Below are 17,753 nucleotides of genomic sequence, written 5' to 3' on the forward strand. Positions count from 1 at the left end.
TGCACCACCACGCCTGGATAATTTTTAAATTTTTTGTAGAGATGAGGTCTCGTTATGTTGCCCAGGCTGGTCTTGAACTCCTAGACTTTCAAGCAAGTCTACCGCCTCTGCCTCCCAAAACATTGGGATTATAGTTATAAGCCAACACACCCAGCCCTAATTTACAGGCACTTTATGCGATAATATGTGATTTTGTCAGATGTTTTCCAGTTGGAAGAGATTATGGAGAATTAAAATGTAACTGCCATTTGATAGTAGGACAAATACTGAAATATTAAGCCACAGCTGAGTTCTGGCCTTAGTCCTTTTGGGGCTGCTCTGACTAACTGCCATAGACTGGGTAGTTTATATGCAATAGATACGGATTGCTCCGCAGTTCTGGGGGCTGAGAAGATCAAGGCCCTAGCAGATGAGGCATCTGGTGAGGGCCCACTTTCTGGTTCATAGACAGCACCTTCTTGCTGTGTCTTCGCTTGGTGGAAGGGTAAGGGTTCTCTCTCAGGCCTCTTTTAAAAGGGCACTAATCCCACTCACAAGGGTGGAGCCCCCCAAGACCTAATCACCTCCCAAAGGTACCTTGGTAGTTAGGATTTCAACAGATGAATTTGGGGAGGACATGAAGATTCAGACCACAGCAGATCTCTATTTTCCCTTTATAGTGAAAGTGACTCAAGACAAGGAGATGCTTACAAGGGAAAAAGACACTTTGCCACTTTTTACTGCTTTGCCTAGAAACTAGAATCATCCTCCTTCAAATGCCTTAAAAATGAGCTAGATTATTCTCCGTCTGCAGTAGGACACTGATTTCTCAAGGTACTTATGATGCTCGGGTTGCTCATCTTCTCCACACCCCTACCTCAGCCCACCCCCTGGCAATACAGAATGCAGCCATGGCAAGGTGGGCTGGGCAATAGAAGTGGCTGGACAGCTTCTGTTGTTAGAATGGAGTTCAAACTCCAGGACTGTGGTGTCATTGTTTTAAGAAGGAGGCCACTTGTCCTTTTCCAAAACACAATGAGTGACACACCATATTAATGTTTAAACACAGATAATACAGAAGAAAGGATACCATAAGGGATACTAAAGATTTAGGGCTGCTGTACATTTAATGGTAGTTCCTTGAAAGATTAAGCTTCTGGAAAATGCCACATTTTTCTGCCAGTGTCTTCTGCTATTCAAAGAGAACGCTGGAGTTCAGAAAAGATACACTGAGCAGGTGTACTTTGTTCTGGAAAGTCCTAAGATTTTATAAACATATAAAGAGAATGCTGGAGTTCAGAAAAGATACACTGAGCAGGTGTACTTTGTTCTGGAAAGTCCTAAGATTTTATAAACCTATACCCATTAACGAGTTTCTCTGAGACTAGAAATTGCATTGGGAAGTGGGTCATAGCATGGGCTTTGGGGTCATGCACAGCCAAGAATCCTGTGTGTCATTCATAAGCTGTGTCCTCCTGAGTAAATCATCAAACCCTCTCGGCCCCAGCTTCCTGATCTATAAAATAGGAATAGCAACAGCACCTGCCTCATAAGGCGGCGTTAAGGGTCAGATGTAACCAGGCTTGTCGAAGCCACAGCACAGTACCTACAAATAGCACCCACTAAATACCGTTGTTATTTTTATTACTTTCTCTTCCCTCCCATTATCACTAATACAATAATCCTGTAAAGTAAGTGCTGTTATTCCCACTTCATAAGTGAGGCAACAGAACCTCAGGAAGATTAAGAAACGTGTCCAGGGTGGCCCAACTGAATTCCCCTTGTAAATATACCCCCAGAGAAGGGTGTATGTCTTTCTCTGCAATGCGGATGTGTTGGCTGTAATATATTCCAAGTTTCAATTGGACACTCCCCTTTCAAATGTGCCAGGCCCAGGCCTCACCCAAAGTGAAAAAGAAAGAACATTGTAGTGCAGGAGTCCAGAGTGCAAATCCCTGTGACCTCAGGCAAGTTATTTCAACCTCTCTGAGGATCAGAAATAATACAGGTAAAGTGCCAAGTTCATACTTGGTATTCAGTAATTGATCTTCCATCACCAGCCATCCTGACAAGTGCCTATAAAAAGTGGGCATTTCCAGAATCATGCAGTGAACACCTGGAAATTGGTGCTGCTTCTCCTCATCTGGAGGCCAGTTAACCTTTAACTCAACCTAGAAGGCACACATCTGTCCCCAGGGTTCTGCTGGAGGGCAACCACACACCTTCACAGCACACATCCAGAAAGTCACAGAACAAGGGAAAGGTGTACATCACGTCTTTGTCTTCATCTTTTTTTTTTTTTTTTTGAGACTGACTCTCACTTTGTCACCCAGGCTGGAGGGCAGTGGTGCGATCTCGACTCACTGCAACTTCCACGTCGTGGGTTCAGGCTATTCTCCTGCCTCAGTGTCCCGAGTAGCTGGGATTACAGGCACACGCCACCATGCCTGGCTAAGTTTTTGTATTTTTAGTGGAGACGGGGTTTCGCCACGTTGGTCAAGCTGGTCTCAAACTCCTGGCCTCAAGTGATCCACCTGCCTCAGCTTCCCAAAGTGCTGGGATTACAGGCGTGAGCCACCACGACCGGCCATGTCTTCTCTTTTAACTTACTAACCCACAGCCGAAAGCCAAGGCCCAACACCATGCCTAGGCCATATTAAATCACTTAACACTTAGTAAATATCCATTGCCTGCCTGAATGTTCAAACATCAGTTCTGCAAGTGGAGAAAGTGATTTTTGCACTGGGTTCCTTTCTGCCATGATCCACTATATCAAAACATTTTTAAAGGCCTCCAAAATGGGATAGAATGAGAATATCTGTATTTCTTTTTAAAACCATACTAGCCACAGTTCCCACAGTCAGAGTCACCAAGCCACATAGTTTTTCTTTTCCCGCCGTTTTTCACTCCTCACTCCTTTTTTGCTGTGTTTTAGCCTACCTACCCGAGCCTTCTCATCTTTATCCATCCATCTCCCACCAACACCAGGATAACCTTTTCACTCCACTATTTTTTACCACACAGCTCTCTCTGTAACAACAGGACCCTCTTTCCACCCTTTTCTCCTTCCAGCCTGCATTTAACACACATTCAGAGCCCATTCATTCACAGTTAGAACTTGCTTCCTGTCTTTCACGTGGGCTCTGCCCAGGTTTAAGTTTGGGTCACTACCGTAGACTTCCGGGTCACTGTGTCATCATCTGTGGAGGGAGGCTGTTGCCTAGATCATCTCTGAGGCCTCTAGTGGGTCAAAGGTCACACAACAGGCCCTCCCTCCATCTGTCTGGGCCTTCATTTCTTCCCTGTAAAACAAGGAAGTTAGACGATCAGTCAACCCAAGCTAGGCAGAAGCAGTTGCTGGATTCTTTTTTGATTCTTCTGGTTAGTGCCTCAACAAGAAACATTTTCAACAGTGTTTTCTTGCCCTTTTCCTCTGTAGACTGTAGACTGCTTTGGGATTACGTCTATCAGTTGCTTTCTGACAGCCGGTACGAAAACTTCATCCGATGGGAGGACAAAGAATCCAAAATATTCCGGATAGTGGATCCCAACGGACTGGCTCGACTGTGGGGAAACCATAAGGTAAAAGGGCAGCAGATACTGCTCCATAAACTAGTGCCAAAATGAAGTCTTTATCCCTGGATTGGAGGATAATCGTCTGTCTTCTGCTTTTTACGTCTGCCCATACTTATTTAGTTTATTCCTTGCTGGGCAAGCAATTAGGCAGTTGCAAAGGGAAGGAAATAATTAAAGATGCATCTTACCATTTGTTCCTGAGACCAGGTGCCCATTAACTCACATGTCCTGGTTTGCTGGGCTGCATCATGAGTGACTCTTGTTTCCACTCCCCTTGACCTGATCCCGCCACCTCCACTGTTGTTAGGAACTGGGTAAAAGGGAAGTACAGCAAGACTCTCTGACTCACAGGGGACCTTGGGAAGTGCCATTTCTTTTCTGCTCAGTTAGAAACTCCCATGTTCCCCAAAGCCCATTTCTTTATAGAAAATACTTATATTCTGACTGTAAAACATCCCCTTTATAAGCAAGCAATGAAGTTTGCCCCACAATTTTCCAAACTGGGAGGAGGGAATGGAATTGAATAAAGTCTTTTGCAGTAAGGAAGACTGCTCAAGTGTGCAGTTGTAAAAAGCGGGTAACTGTGATCCAGGCCAGTCGATAGGTGGACCTGAAGCAAAGCCTGATGTTGGCACGGTGGCACAACCCCAATCCGCTGAGTGAGAAGGCAGGGAGGCCCAGCCAGGTGTGCCCAGACCTGCAGCCTTCTAAGAAGGTAGTGGGTAATGCAGACCATGACCAAATATGGCAAGGCCCCACTGACAGACACTTCCACGTGTGAGTCACTGAGAAAAATCCCTCTGCTGCTCGCACTGTACCATTGCCTCGGGCCCAGAACCACTGTATTCTTGCTTCCACAACAGGAATTTAAACAAAAAAATTGTCTTCCTTAAAATGACAGACCAGAAACACAAGTTTGAGAAAAGGTCATTGCAACAAAAAAAAGAAATGCTGTGTGGGTCAGAAGGTGAAGGGTGACCCAGAGATAGGGGGAACCTGCAGGAAATTCCTCAGGCGGAGCAGAGAGCAGTCTTGGGAAAAGGAAATAAGCGAGGCTGCTATGGGATCTGCTTTATTAGCTAGGGCTCCAGGACTTCGGACAAAGGGTGATTCACCTTAGGAGTAAACCTTGGTGACAGTGAATATAAAAAGCTAAAGGGTGGGGACAGATGTGCCTGGAAGGCAGCCGATTAGCAGGTAGCTTCCCAAACTGGCAGGGCCACAGGCAGCAGCAGCTGAAGAGCTTTTATTTTAATAGCTCCTGCAGTGCCTTTTCTGAGGTTCATTTCATTGTGTCTTTGTGCTTTTTTTCTCCCTTCCTCCTTTGAACAAACAGAACAGAACAAACATGACCTATGAGAAAATGTCCAGAGCCCTGCGCCACTACTACAAACTAAACATTATCAGGAAGGAGCCAGGACAAAGGCTTTTGTTCAGGTAGCACTTCCTTTTTCTCCTTTCCTTCTTTTGGGAGGATGCTGTTTTCTTTAAATAACGGGGAGTGGGGGGAGACCGTTAAGATCGCTACCTGCCTATCGGATACCCAAAGCCAATCATTGCTACAAACTGGATACCAGGTACTGGTTTGTTAGGATTTAAGGAAAATATTTTTTTTAACTTATTATCTGTCCTGTAATAAAGCCAAAACTAAATGAACAGAATCTAACTCACCTTTAAAATAACGCAGTGACCAAATAATATTATGTGGCATTAAAGTCCGGTGTAGTTAAAAGCACAGTCAATGGCAAAACAAGGAATTAAACCTAGACTTCCAGGTTACCATCCCTGTAAGGCAACTTTCTGAACCAGTATTTGTCAAAATGCAGGTAATGACCCACAGTGAGTCATGAAATAGATTGAATGGGTCCATCACAGCTTTTTTTTTTTAATGAAATAAGGATAGGATAGGATAGAGTTGAAAATGCCAGACTGCATCACATGTAGCAAGAATGACAGTTGATTCATGAAAATGTTGTTCCAGGTGTGTATGTACGCGACGAGTCATAATGTAAAATGCATTTCTTATAATGCATCGTAGTCAGAATAAGTCTACAAGCTGCTGCACTAGAATTTTTCTTTCCAGAATTCCTCATAGATAATGAGTGCCAACCAAGTTAGCCTGCCACCACATAGACTGTGGTTCCAAGTACTGTGCAAGAGAGGAGAAAGAATTAGAAGAAGAAGGAGGGATCTGGAGGACCAATCAGTAGATGTAGAAGTAGACCTCTGGTGCTGGTAGTAGTCATTAGTGGGGCCAACTGCAGGCTGGTAGAAGTGAGATCAACAAACACAACCTCGGGTGATGGGTTTTGGCAGGTGGGACAGAAGAGAGTGGCAGATGGGGCTAGACATGTAGATTGTGAATTATCTATGTACAGGTAGGAAGTGATACCATGTATGAACAGATGAGCTCACTGATATGATTAATTTATTGGAAAGAGTGGAGAACCTGGTCTTTAGCGTTGGGAAGGAATGGTAACTTAGGAATAGTAAAAGCAATTAAGATCTTCAAAAGAAACAGGAAAGGCTATTCAAGAAAGGGAAACAGAATAGAAGGAATAAAAAAAGAACCCTCCCTTCTCTGGCTCTACTGATGCCTTTTCTTCATCCTTCAACCGAAACGCAGTCCTTGGCTCCCTTTCTTCCCACTCTATACCTTTTTCGTGGATGAATTGATCCCAACACACCACTTCATTTATCACCTCAGTGGTTAGGCTCTTAAATCTCTATATCCAGCTCTAAAATCTCCCTGAAATTCCAAATTTGAATGTCCAAGAGTTTCCTGTAGGCTGTGTCCCCTTAAATATCACATTTAAGCATTTCAGACATGACATCTTCAAAACAGATGCTCGTCTCAGATTAGAAATTCCACCCAGAGGCTGGGCGTGATGGCTCACACCTGTAATCCCAGCACTTTGGGAGGTCGAGGCGGGCGGATCACGAGGTCAAGAGATCGAGACCATCCTGGACAACATGGTGAAACCCCATCTCTACTAAAAATACAAAAATTAGCTGAGCATAGTGGCACGCACCTGTAGTCCCAGCTACTCGGAAGTGCTTGAACCCGGGAGGCGGAGGTTTCAGTGAGCCGAGATCACACCACTGCACTCCAGCCTGGTGACAGAGCGAGACTCCATCTCAAGAAAAAAAGAAAAGAAAATTCCACCCAGAATTACTGAATTCTTTACTCATCAGGGGCATCACTGCTGTTTGAAGCGACCAACTTTGAAACTAGAGTTCCCTTTGACTCTTCCGGTGTCCCAGTCATTGTGCTAGATGGACCATTGGCTCTTCAGCACCATTCCCACTCTATTCCGTGTTGCAGGGGCTAGAAGCCTGGGAACTACATTTCCCAGAAGGGAATGTTGCCAGAAGGTCCCAGGTTGGAGTCTTTCAATGACAAGCAGTTTCATGAGATCTGGGAGACGGGAAAAAAGCAAAGGCTTCCCTGGCGATGGAAGCTGATGTCTGGATTTCATGATTCACATCGCGATTCACTCAACAACGTCTTTCTGTCTCTGGTCCACTCTGCTGCCTCCTGAAACCATAATACAAACTGCCAGCTGCCCTACAACACTAATACAATTCCCTATGCCAGAAATGTATATGACTAACTTTTGCCTTTTTAATACCTACACCCTCAGGGCTCAACCTCAAGTCTATTGCCCTGAATGAGGCCTTCTTCAGCTGCTCCAACACACATAGCTATCGTCTTCCATCATCACTTGGGTTCCCTTGAGCCCTTAACTACACTACAATTTGCTTTTTCTTTTCTTTTCTTTTCTTTTTTTTTTTTTTTTTTGAGACAGAGCCTTGTTCTGTCACCCAGGCTACAGTGCAGTGGCACAATCTCGACTCACTGGAACCTCCACCTCCTGAATTTAAGCAATTCTCATAATTATCATGCCTCAGCCTCCCTAGTAGCTGGAATTACAGGTGCCTGCCACCACACCTGGCTAATTTTTGTATTTTTAGTGGAGACAGGGTTTCATCATATTGGCCACTCTTGTCTCAAACTCCTGGCTTCAAGTGATCTGCCCACCTTGGCCTCCCAAAGTGCTTGAATTACAGATGTGAGCCACTGTGCCTGGCCAACTTGTTTTTCTAGAGACAGGGTCTCAGTCTGTTGCCCAGGCTGGAGTGCAGTGGTGTGGTCATAGCTCACTGAAGCCTCAAACTCTGGGCTCAAGCAATCCTCCTGCCTCAGCCTCCGGAGTAGCTAGAGCGACTACAGGATTTATATTTTGAATACAGGTTGAGTAGCCCTTATCTGGAATGCTTGGGACCAGAAGTGTTTCCAGTGTTTGGATTAGGGATGCTCAGCCTGTAGTTTTATGTGTCAAGTCCTTCTCCCCAACAACTAGATTATAAGCTCCTAGAAGGTAGAGGATTCTATTTTTTATCATTCTATATTAAACCTTTCAGTTAATGCTTATTGACAGCCTGGTGTGGAATATCAGAAGCTTAATATGGGAAAGTCATCAAAAGAAGAAAGGGGTGGTTTGGGGGGGCCAAGCATAGGACATCTGTAGAGTTGGCTTAGAGGGGCTCTTTATTGACTTCGGATGTGGAGGGAGAAATTTCAGTTAGGGGATAGAAGAGGAGAAAGACTGCAGATGCTACAGATCATACTGCTGGAAAAGTTTGCCAGTAATGAGCAGGAAAAGCAGTAGTAGCCAGAAGATTGATAGGCTTCCAATAAAAGATTTTCAGTAAGAGAAAGGAATAGTGCTATTAGTGAGGGAGAGATTACTCCATTTTGAGGAAATGAATGTTAGAAGCCAGGCTTGCCACAAAATGAAGGTTTCTTGGTATAAGACCTAGTATGTAATCAAGTGAGGTGTTGAATTATAGATACTCTTTACAAGATGTTTGAGTGTTGAAGAAGATGGATGTTTAAGTGTTGAAATCATGGACTAGTGCCATTAAGCAGCTCTTTGATGAGGAGACAGAACACAAAGAATGAGTAGGACTCAACTCGTGAGAAGAGTCAGGAGGGCTCCAGATAAGGGAAAAGCTAAAGATACGTAGGAGAGCATGCGCCATGATTTATACAAGAGCCAAGACCACTAGACTGCATTGGGTTCATACTGGTGAACAGTGGAAAATAAGAGCTTCCTAGATAAAGATGGTAGAAGGACCAGATGAGCAGAGCAAAGGATGTACCCTTGACTTGATGAGTCGTCATTTTAGGCTTTTGCATGTGGAGGAATGAGAGAAAATGTAAGTTCTAAGATAGTGGCGCAGGGCAGAGTATAGGGGGAGGGAAAGGTGTGTAGGCACAGAAGGGGACTGGAAAGGGTGCTCCTACGGTGTAGGCGGAACATCTGCAACCAGGCTGCCTTCCTGAGCCAAGTAAATTATGGTCAAAACATGTCATTGATGTCACTTCCAGTTTAACCCATTGAACAGGAAGATGAGGCTTGCTGTACACCCCAGTTGCAAAGGTAGACAGACTAAAGAGGGTTCATTGCTGGCATTTTGGGTGAATCAGTGATAACATTGTAAAAGATTCTCTCTTTTTTTTTTTTTTTTTGCCCTTCTAATTTTCCAGAAGCTCCACTAAGTTGTCCTATTGTCAGCATTTTTCACTTAACATTTAACTATATCCTTTGAAATTTAAGTTTTGAATACTATTTCCTGGGCTCACAGTCTGGAATGGAAGTGGATATACAGCTCTCATGAGTCTGTAAAATCTAATTCTGTAAAAGAAAGAAACATATATACATGGTCTGGACCAAGGCTTTCTCGTATGGTCATGCATTAACGCACCACATGATCCCAAAGGGTGCTCACTACATCACAGACATCCTAGACTTCTTTTTTTTTTTTTCAATAATTAGGATTTCACTTTGTCACCCAAGTTAGAGTGCAGTGGCATGATCATAGCTCACTGCAGCCTTAACCTCCTGAGCTTAACGGATTCTCTCACCTCAGCCTCCCAAGTAGCTAGGACTACAGGTGCACACCACCATACCCAGATTTTTTTTTTTTTTTTTTTTTTTTTTGGTAGAGGTGGGGTCTCGCTATGTTGCCCAAGCTGGTCTCAAACTCCTAGGTTCAAGTTATCTTCCCAACTTGGCCTCCCAAAGCACTAGGATTATATGCATGAGCTACCATGTCTGGCCCCAGTCTTTTTAAATAAGCATTTTGCCACTTTTTAGACAGTCAGAGAAAGGAGTACCTTTTCCTCATTTGCACTAAGTTAGCATTAATCTCGGGGTTCAGTAACTCTCCAGCTGTATAAGATGATGGAGCCTTTCTTTATATACAGGCTAGAGTTCAGAGTGAAGACGGCTTTAGGAAAATGGAATCTCTTACCTCCTCCACTTCTTCTTCCAAAGGTTTATGAAAACCCCAGATGAAATCATGAGTGGCCGAACAGACCGTCTGGAGCACCTAGAGTCCCAGGAGCTGGATGAACAAATATACCAAGAAGATGAATGCTGAAGGAACCAACAGTCCACCTCAGCGGGCCAGCAGCCCAGGGAACCCCTGCCCACCAGGATTGCTGGAGGTGTGACGGAGCAGGCGGGCTGAGGAGAGTGGAAAAGGAAGCGACCCAGAAATGGCAGGGACACTTCTCTTGCAGACCAAGAGGGACCCTGGAGCACCTTAGACAAACTACCCAGCACAGGCGGGGCTGGAATTCTGGCGGAGGGCATGAGCCTGGGACTCGCATGTCACGTTTCCTTCTGATTTGGAATCTCTCCATCTGTAATTCCTCACCCTCACCCTTCCACCGTTGTTAGTTTCATGGTGTTTTTGTTTTTGTTTTTGTTTTTGTTTTAAGAACATGCAGTTTGACTCTTCATCGTTCATCTAGGGGAAGACATATGTTGTTTTCCTATGGAAATATATATCTATTATATATCTATTTTTTGCAAATCTCACAAAGTGCGGCAAGCCCAGCTGGTCAGGAGAGAGAATACTTGCAGAGGGGTTCCGGTTCCTCTTTTTCCTGCCACGTGGATCAGGTTTGTTCCTGTTACTGTTGGGTCTTGGCTGAAAAAAAAAAAAAATGCTTTTAAAAAAGATAAAATGAAAAGGAGAGCTCTCTTTTTCTCTCTCTTGCTCTGTTCTTCCCTTGGTCCCCTCTGTCCTCCCGCCCTGCCTACTGTTGAGATTCAGATGCCTTCTGACAGCGTTCAGCCTCTTGGAGAGTCTTGGGGATTGCTGGCACCTAAACAGAATCACTGACCCGGCTGCTTTATGGCCGGCAGCACAGAATCAAACCCACATCCCAGCATTGGGCTACCCATCTGAGGGAGGCCAAAATCATCACAGATGCTGCTGTGCTGCAGACGGATACATGCTAGTCCAGAGAGCCGCCCCTGAGATGGCTGTGAGAACCATGGGTCTAAGGCATAAGATAAGGATGGAAGGCTGTCCAAGTTACTTGGAAGGCCTCGGCAGCTTGGGATTAGCTTGGGGAGCACTGCAAAGTGGAAAATATGAAAAGACCACACAGACCCAGCAGTCCAGAAACTGGGCAAAAATATTCTGCAGTGGGGATTTATTTTTCCAAAGCAGGTAACAGAGGCTAGTGAGAAAGAAAAGCTCCTCTCTGCTCCACTCCAAAGGCCATCTTGTGGTCAGTTTCATGCCCTCGCCTGAATTTTTTTTTTTTTTTTTTTTTTTCAATTCCTAACCTTTTTTAAAGTTTCCTGGTCTCCACTGGACACAGAGCTTTGGAGACAGAGGATCCCAGAGGGCAGTCTCAGTTGCAATCACTGTTTGCCCAGCCTGGGCAGACAGGAAATTCCTCGGATACATTCTTTCTTTCATAGCTGTGTCTCAGAAAGGACCCATTTGTGGCTCTTTCACCTCAAAATAAGATTGATGGTATCTTGTAAAATGAGGGTAGTGCCACTTCTTAGTATTTTTGATGATAACAGATATTTTTAGAAAGCTGTTTTAGATTTTTTTTTTTTTCCTTTTCTAGCACTCTAAATTGACTCTTCCAATATAGGTCTCAGAAATCCAATATTTGGAGTACAGTTTCTTTTAATCCAGATTACACCTGCCTTACAAAGCACCCCCTCCTTGTTCCCTTCTGTTTTCTCCACTCAGTTGGGGGAGAAACTCACAGCTCCTCCAGGATACATATGTGCCCTCATCAGCAGCTCCCAGGTGAAGTTACCAGACCCCTGGGCTTCTCCCCAGCCTTTTCTGAGTTGAGTCAGACAGTAGAGTTTGGGTCACACAAGCAAGAGGAATCTTCCCTCGGCCTTACTGACAAGGACACCAACCTAGGGTGCAAACAGATGGACTATGGTTCAAGGACACTGGAATTGAGGAGCTGATCAAGGCTCTCTTCAGCCTTGCTCTGTCCCTGCCTCTTATCAGAGCACAGGTAGACACACGGGCATAGCCAGCCCACTCCTACTGTCACAGGTGCCCCACCATTCGACCTTCCAGGAGGTCAGGGACCTTCTATGTGAGGCGAGTGGGTCTCAGTCTGCTTGAATGTTGATGAGATTCTGCCAGATCTCAGCACACTGCAGGTGTCTTTTGAGACCATTCAGTAGGACATGGTGATCCCTATTTCAGCCTCTAAGATGACTGGTATTCTATCTCAAATGCAGAGATTAAATACCTGATGTATTGTGAAAGCCACTGATTCTAAGAATGGAGAGAAAGGGATTTTTATTGCATCCCTCTGTATGAATATGAAATCAGAGACCAGGGCATGATGTTGCTAGGATTAGAGCCTCTCAGTCTGGCCTCTTCACCCAAGTGCAAGAACTCAGTCTCTTACTGTTCAAAGAATCTTAACAGTTGAATTATGGAGGGAAATTCCCTTTTGCCCCAAGCATTTCTATATTTCAAGCAATATCCCAGAAGAGTATGTTAGACTTAGGATGATACCTTCAGCCACTTGAAGAAGAAATAGAAGGCGCTCATTCCAATATAGTCTTTATTTCCCATTCAGATACAGGTTGAGCATCCCTAATGTGAACAGTTAAAACTCCCAAATGCCCCAAAATCCAAAACTTCCTGAAAGCTATGACACCATGAGTGGAAAATTCCACACCTAACACCTTTGCTTTCTTATGGTTCAATCTACACAAACTGTTTTATATAGAAAATTATTTCAAATATCATAAAATTACCTTAAGGCTATGTGTATAAAGTATATGAGCCATAAATGAATTTTGTGTTTAGACTTTGTGTCCATCCCCAAGATCTCTCATTTTATATACATATACAAATATTCCAGGATACAAAAAAAAATTTAAAAATCCGAGACCCAGAACACTTCTGGTCCCAAACATTTCAGATAAGGGATATCAATCTGTACTACCAATAAGGATTTCGTAATTCCCCTAACTGCAAATGTCCTCTTCATTTGTTCTTTATGAGAAAACCCGGGTAGTGCCAGCACCTGGATACAGTGTTTACACCCTGCAGACCCTAAAGATTTCAGATTCAATTAGCAAACCTTGAAGCACCTGCTGGACACTGTAAGGGACCCAAAGCTCAATCAGCCATAATCCCTGCTTTCAGAGTTTATATTGTACCTGCCTGATCCACCCAGCGTGACTCATTTCAACACTAAGTACTGGGGGTGTTGTCAGAAGACAAATCTGAAGTCAGGAGAGGAAAATGCAAAGGAGCCCTGCCATGTGATGGATGTGCACTCTCACTTGGGTCTTGAAGTTCTCGTTCCTACATCTCAAGCTAGCCAGGCCGTCTCCTCTGTATCAGAAGAAAGCGCTGGTAATTGGCTAGACTGGCTATGTTGAAGGTAACATGAACTCTAAGATCTTGACCCAGGGCGACTTGGTCTTGCTTAAGGTGGCATCACCAATGTTCCAAATCCTTTGGGGAGATGAGGGCGTCCCCACAGAAAAAGAGGAATAACAGACCAATGGATTTTCTCCTTTCAACAGTATGTTTGGAACCCTCTGATCCAATGTCTTTTGATACTGATCTCTTGTCCAAATGAGAATGTCGCTTTAGCTGAAATTCAAATGGCTGTGACAATTTACCGAAATGATGAAGTAACCACATTCCCACCTTTCACTGCCTAGGCTCCAAGTCTGAATACATTTTTGAAATAGGAACTCCCTTTTGCAAAAAAGAAACCTGGGTGTCAGGGAGGTGAAGTGACTTGCCCTAGGAGCAGACAGCATGCCAAGAATGGAATTAGGCTCAGGATCCAGCCTGGGCTCACCCTGTCTGGCCCATTCCCACCCAGGAAACTGAAGATAAAAGATTTGGGAAAACACACCAAGAAAAGGGCAGTTTTCTTTGCCCAAGCATTTGGTGCTAGTTAGAGGCTGTTCACTCTCTCCTGCTCCTCTTCAGAGTAGAAATAAAGGCTGTGACACAAGGAGGGGGAGGGGGGCACGATAATCCCTGCCTAAAACCCACAGAAGACTAACCTGATACTCTTTTGACCCAACTGCATCAACACTAAACAGCTGCAGATCCCCTGAATCTTTCACACATGCCAAGTGAACATTCTTGATGATTTCTCTTTGTGACTGCAACCACCTGCAAACCAGAATGAATCTAGAATTTCCTTCCCCGCCCCCCTTTTTGTTTAGTTTCTAATCTCTTGTTTATGAGGTGTGGGGTTTATAAGGGACTGAATCAAATGAATGTAACAAAAAAGAAAAAAAAACAAAAAAATGCCTTTTCTCAGGGCCAGTGAGTTGCAAATAATTTTTAAAGAAAAGCCTATAATTACATCATCTCAATAAATTTTTTATAAAAAAAAAACCATGAAGTCCAGAGTCTCTGTTTTTAATAATATGAAATGGAGTCAGACAAGGTGCTCCGATGAGGTAAATCCTGTCTCCACTCAATTATGGTATAAAGGGCAATCATGGTTTTTCTCTGGCAGGAAGTCTCCACTGCAGGGCAGTCTGCAGGCAATCTTTAGACAAGTGGCACCGGAAAGGTCAGAGTGAACCATTCCAAGCTGAGCAGCTGCCACAGGTGGAAAAATTACCAAGAGGAACCCCAATCAGAGATGCTTGGGTCCCATGCTGTGGTGAAGGTTTATTAGCTCACTGAGAACTTAGCAATGCCAGGTCCTCACACAATAGAATTGCCCCTTAAATCTGCTGAGATCAGAGGTCTGAGCCTACAAGGTGATGAAGGCGTAAGGGCTGGGATAGATCCTATGACTAAATACAGGACTGTAATGACCTAGAAGGTCATCACACAGCTCAGAGCCAGCCCACATGCTCAGAATGTCCCAGCCAACCTGACCAACAGAGCCACCCACCAACCAGTGGGCACTTGGGAGCTCAAGATCAAACATTCTGCACTTAACCAGAACTATCTTCCATCAGAGGTGGGTGGAAACAAGGGGAAGAATGGAAAACGAAGCAAATGTATTGCTGTTGAGCAAAGTGGATGTAGGTTCAAAATGTCTAAGAAATCAACAGTCTCAGAAAATGTTGTTAGTTTACTTTTGTATTTAGGTTAACCCAGTTACTCTGTATCCCCTGAGAATGATTGCTGAAATTTGGCCCTATATTCTGTATGATCAGGGCACAGTATCAAATAAGGGTCTAGATATTTTTTTGTGCTGCTAAAAATGCATTCGAAGCTACTATTTCTATAATGCAGCATTAGAGAACTGCTAGAAATGCAAATTATCAGTTCCCAGCCCATAAACTGAATCAGAAACCTTGGAGCTGGGGCCCAGCAGTATATTTTAACAAGCACTCTGGGTGATTCTGAGGCACACTAAAGTTTGAGAGTCACTGCTACCAATTTCTTCATCTTAGTATGAAAGAGAGCTTGTAGCAATTTAAACAATAAACTCAAAATAATTGATGACAACTAATTTGCATTAATAGTACTCACACACAATAACGCTGCATTTTCCTAATGGTAGATATACTGTGGAATGAGGCTAAGTGGACATAGAATCACATACTAAAGTCATCATCTTGTTTTCTCCAAACCTTTTAAGCAATCAGTTTGCTGTAAAGATGAGCTGTTTTAAAGGGTAACTCTAACAGCTGACCTGCCCTTGCAAATTAGAGCACAGCAATTTATCCACTTATGCCCACTTATCTGCCTAACCAGCCTGATCTAAAAAGAAAAATAAAAGGATCATTCTCATCTGCTAACTGACCTTGGCTGTCTGTCCCTGGAATTATTAAACAGAGCCTGGATGAGCATTTAGCCAGGGCATTTGCAGAGGACTCTAGAACCACTGGGCTAGACCAGTGCCTCTCAAACCTGAAAGTGCTTATGAATCATCAGATCTCAGGAAAAAAGGCAGATTTTGCTTCAGTAGAATCTTGGGAAGTCTGGACGGAAGATCTGTTCTTCTACTCTACTCTCTGGGTAGGGCTTGAGATTCTGCACTTTTTTTTTTTTTTTTTTTTTTTTTGAGACGGAGTCTCACTCTTATCACCCAGGCTGGAGTGCAGTGGCACGATCTCAGCTCACTGCAAGCTCGGCCTCCCGGGTTCAAGCAATTCTCTGCCTCAGCCTCCCGAGAAGCTGGGACTACAGGTGCCTGCCACCACGCCTGGCTAATTTTTTGTATTTTTAATAGAGACGGGGTTTCACCGTATTAGCCAGGATGGTCTCGATCTCCTGGCCTCGTGATCTGCCCGCCTCGGCCTCCTAAAGTGTTGGGATTACAGGCATGAGCCACCGCACCTGGCCGATGTTCTGCACGTCTGAAAAGCTCCAGGTAGTGCTGATGGTGCTGGTCCAGGGACCACACTTTGAGTAGTGAGAGGACAGTCTCCTTTCAGACCCTGAAATGCTGACTGTAATGCAAAACTGACCGAACCCCTCTCTTTGTTGTTTTCCTCTGCTAATTCCTCCCTAGAATGGTCCCTGGGCCCAGTCCTGCTCTGTGAGAAGTTTGCTTGTTCCCTTTCAGGGCAGCATCAAGAGTAAACAACATGATCAAAAGCCTCTTCACCAAGTGAAGGAACAGCTATTCATGTACTGGACCTTCATACAGACATTCATAACCAGATGCCTCATGGTCATCATTCTTATGGGAAGCAACGAGAATTCCAAGCATCACTGCCTCTCAGCCTCTAGAAAGACCAGTCTTGGTCACTGAAAGCAGACAGAACACTAACAATGCCATTCTTGATGTTCTAAATGGCATAGATAGGATGGATGGGCAGATCTTCCATCCAAACAGGCCAAGATATTGACATTTAAATCAGATAATCCTGTTTGTTAGTACTTTTGTTTGTTAGTACTTCCTGTTTGTTAGATTCACTGTTTTTTTTATTTTTTTTAATTAAGGCCTTCAGTCTCTGCCAGATTAAGATGATAGATTTCTGTTAGTAAAAACCACTGAGGAACATCTGCTTAATCTCTTCTGAGACAATAGAAGTCTATTTCCTCTCCCCACACCCTCTTAGCAATGGCCCCCTGGAGTCCTCTGAGATGTTCATGCCTTTTCCCTCAACCAGAATTTTGGTCATGAGATCACATATCAGACCATCCACCTGAATTGACCTTTGCTTCCTCCAATGCCTCTGGAAGAGCTAAGTGCTATCTCGGTGCCCCAGCTGCAAGCACTTCTATAAAAGCAACTAAATACCTCCATGCAGTGAATTGCTCATGTGCCTCTGTCCCCTACTAAAGTTCTCTAAAGGTAGAGTATTTTATGCACATTTTTACTACCAGCCGCTTGCATGGGGCTGGCACAAGGTATATGTTAATAAGTGTTTTAAATGGGAATGAAGTCAGAGAAACTCTTTGTGACCTTAATTTAGGCAAAGATTTCTTGAATATGACACCAAAAAATCCATAAAAGAAAAAAATGGATAAATCGGACTCCATCAAAATTAAAACTTGCTCCTCAAAACACACCATATTCAGAAAGTGAAAAGATAAGTTACAGACTGGGAGAAAATATTTGCAAGTCACTTGATAAAGAACTTGTATCCAGGATAAACTTTCCACAACTCAATAAGATGAATAACCCGATTTTAAAATGGTCAAAAGATTTAAACAGACATTTCACCAAAGAATTTATAGAAATGGTTGTTAAGCACACATAAAGATGCTCAACATTATTAGTCACCAAGGAAAGGTAAATTAAAACCACAGTGAGATAACACAACTCATCCACAAAAGGCTATATTAAAGACTGTCAATACCAAGCGTTGGCTAAGAGGTGGAAAAGCTGGAACCCTCATACATTGCTGGTGGGGATATAAAATGGCACAGCCACTTTGGACAACAGT

At 43.8% G+C, this 17,753-nt stretch overlaps 1 protein-coding gene across 7 annotated transcripts in view; it reads left to right on the forward strand.

Annotated features, from left to right (window-relative positions):
- Positions 1-14,286, forward strand: part of ETV6 (ETS variant transcription factor 6) — a 285,690-nt gene extending 271,404 nt beyond the window's left edge. For all 7 annotated transcript variants that reach the window (XM_054526846.2, XM_024256860.3, XM_024256861.3 and 4 more), the window contains 3 exons: positions 3,419-3,561; positions 4,892-4,992; positions 9,900-14,286. In XM_054526846.2, coding sequence (XP_054382821.1) covers positions 3,419-3,561; positions 4,892-4,992; positions 9,900-10,005 — 350 coding nt within the window. In that variant the 3' untranslated portion in view covers positions 10,006-14,286. The remainder of the gene's footprint in view (positions 1-3,418; positions 3,562-4,891; positions 4,993-9,899) is intronic.
- The last annotated feature ends 3,467 nt before the right edge of the window (positions 14,287-17,753 follow it).

Source organism: Pongo abelii, chromosome 10 (assembly GCF_028885655.2).
Source record: "Pongo abelii isolate AG06213 chromosome 10, NHGRI_mPonAbe1-v2.0_pri, whole genome shotgun sequence".
Lineage (NCBI taxonomy): Eukaryota > Metazoa > Chordata > Mammalia > Primates > Hominidae > Pongo > Pongo abelii.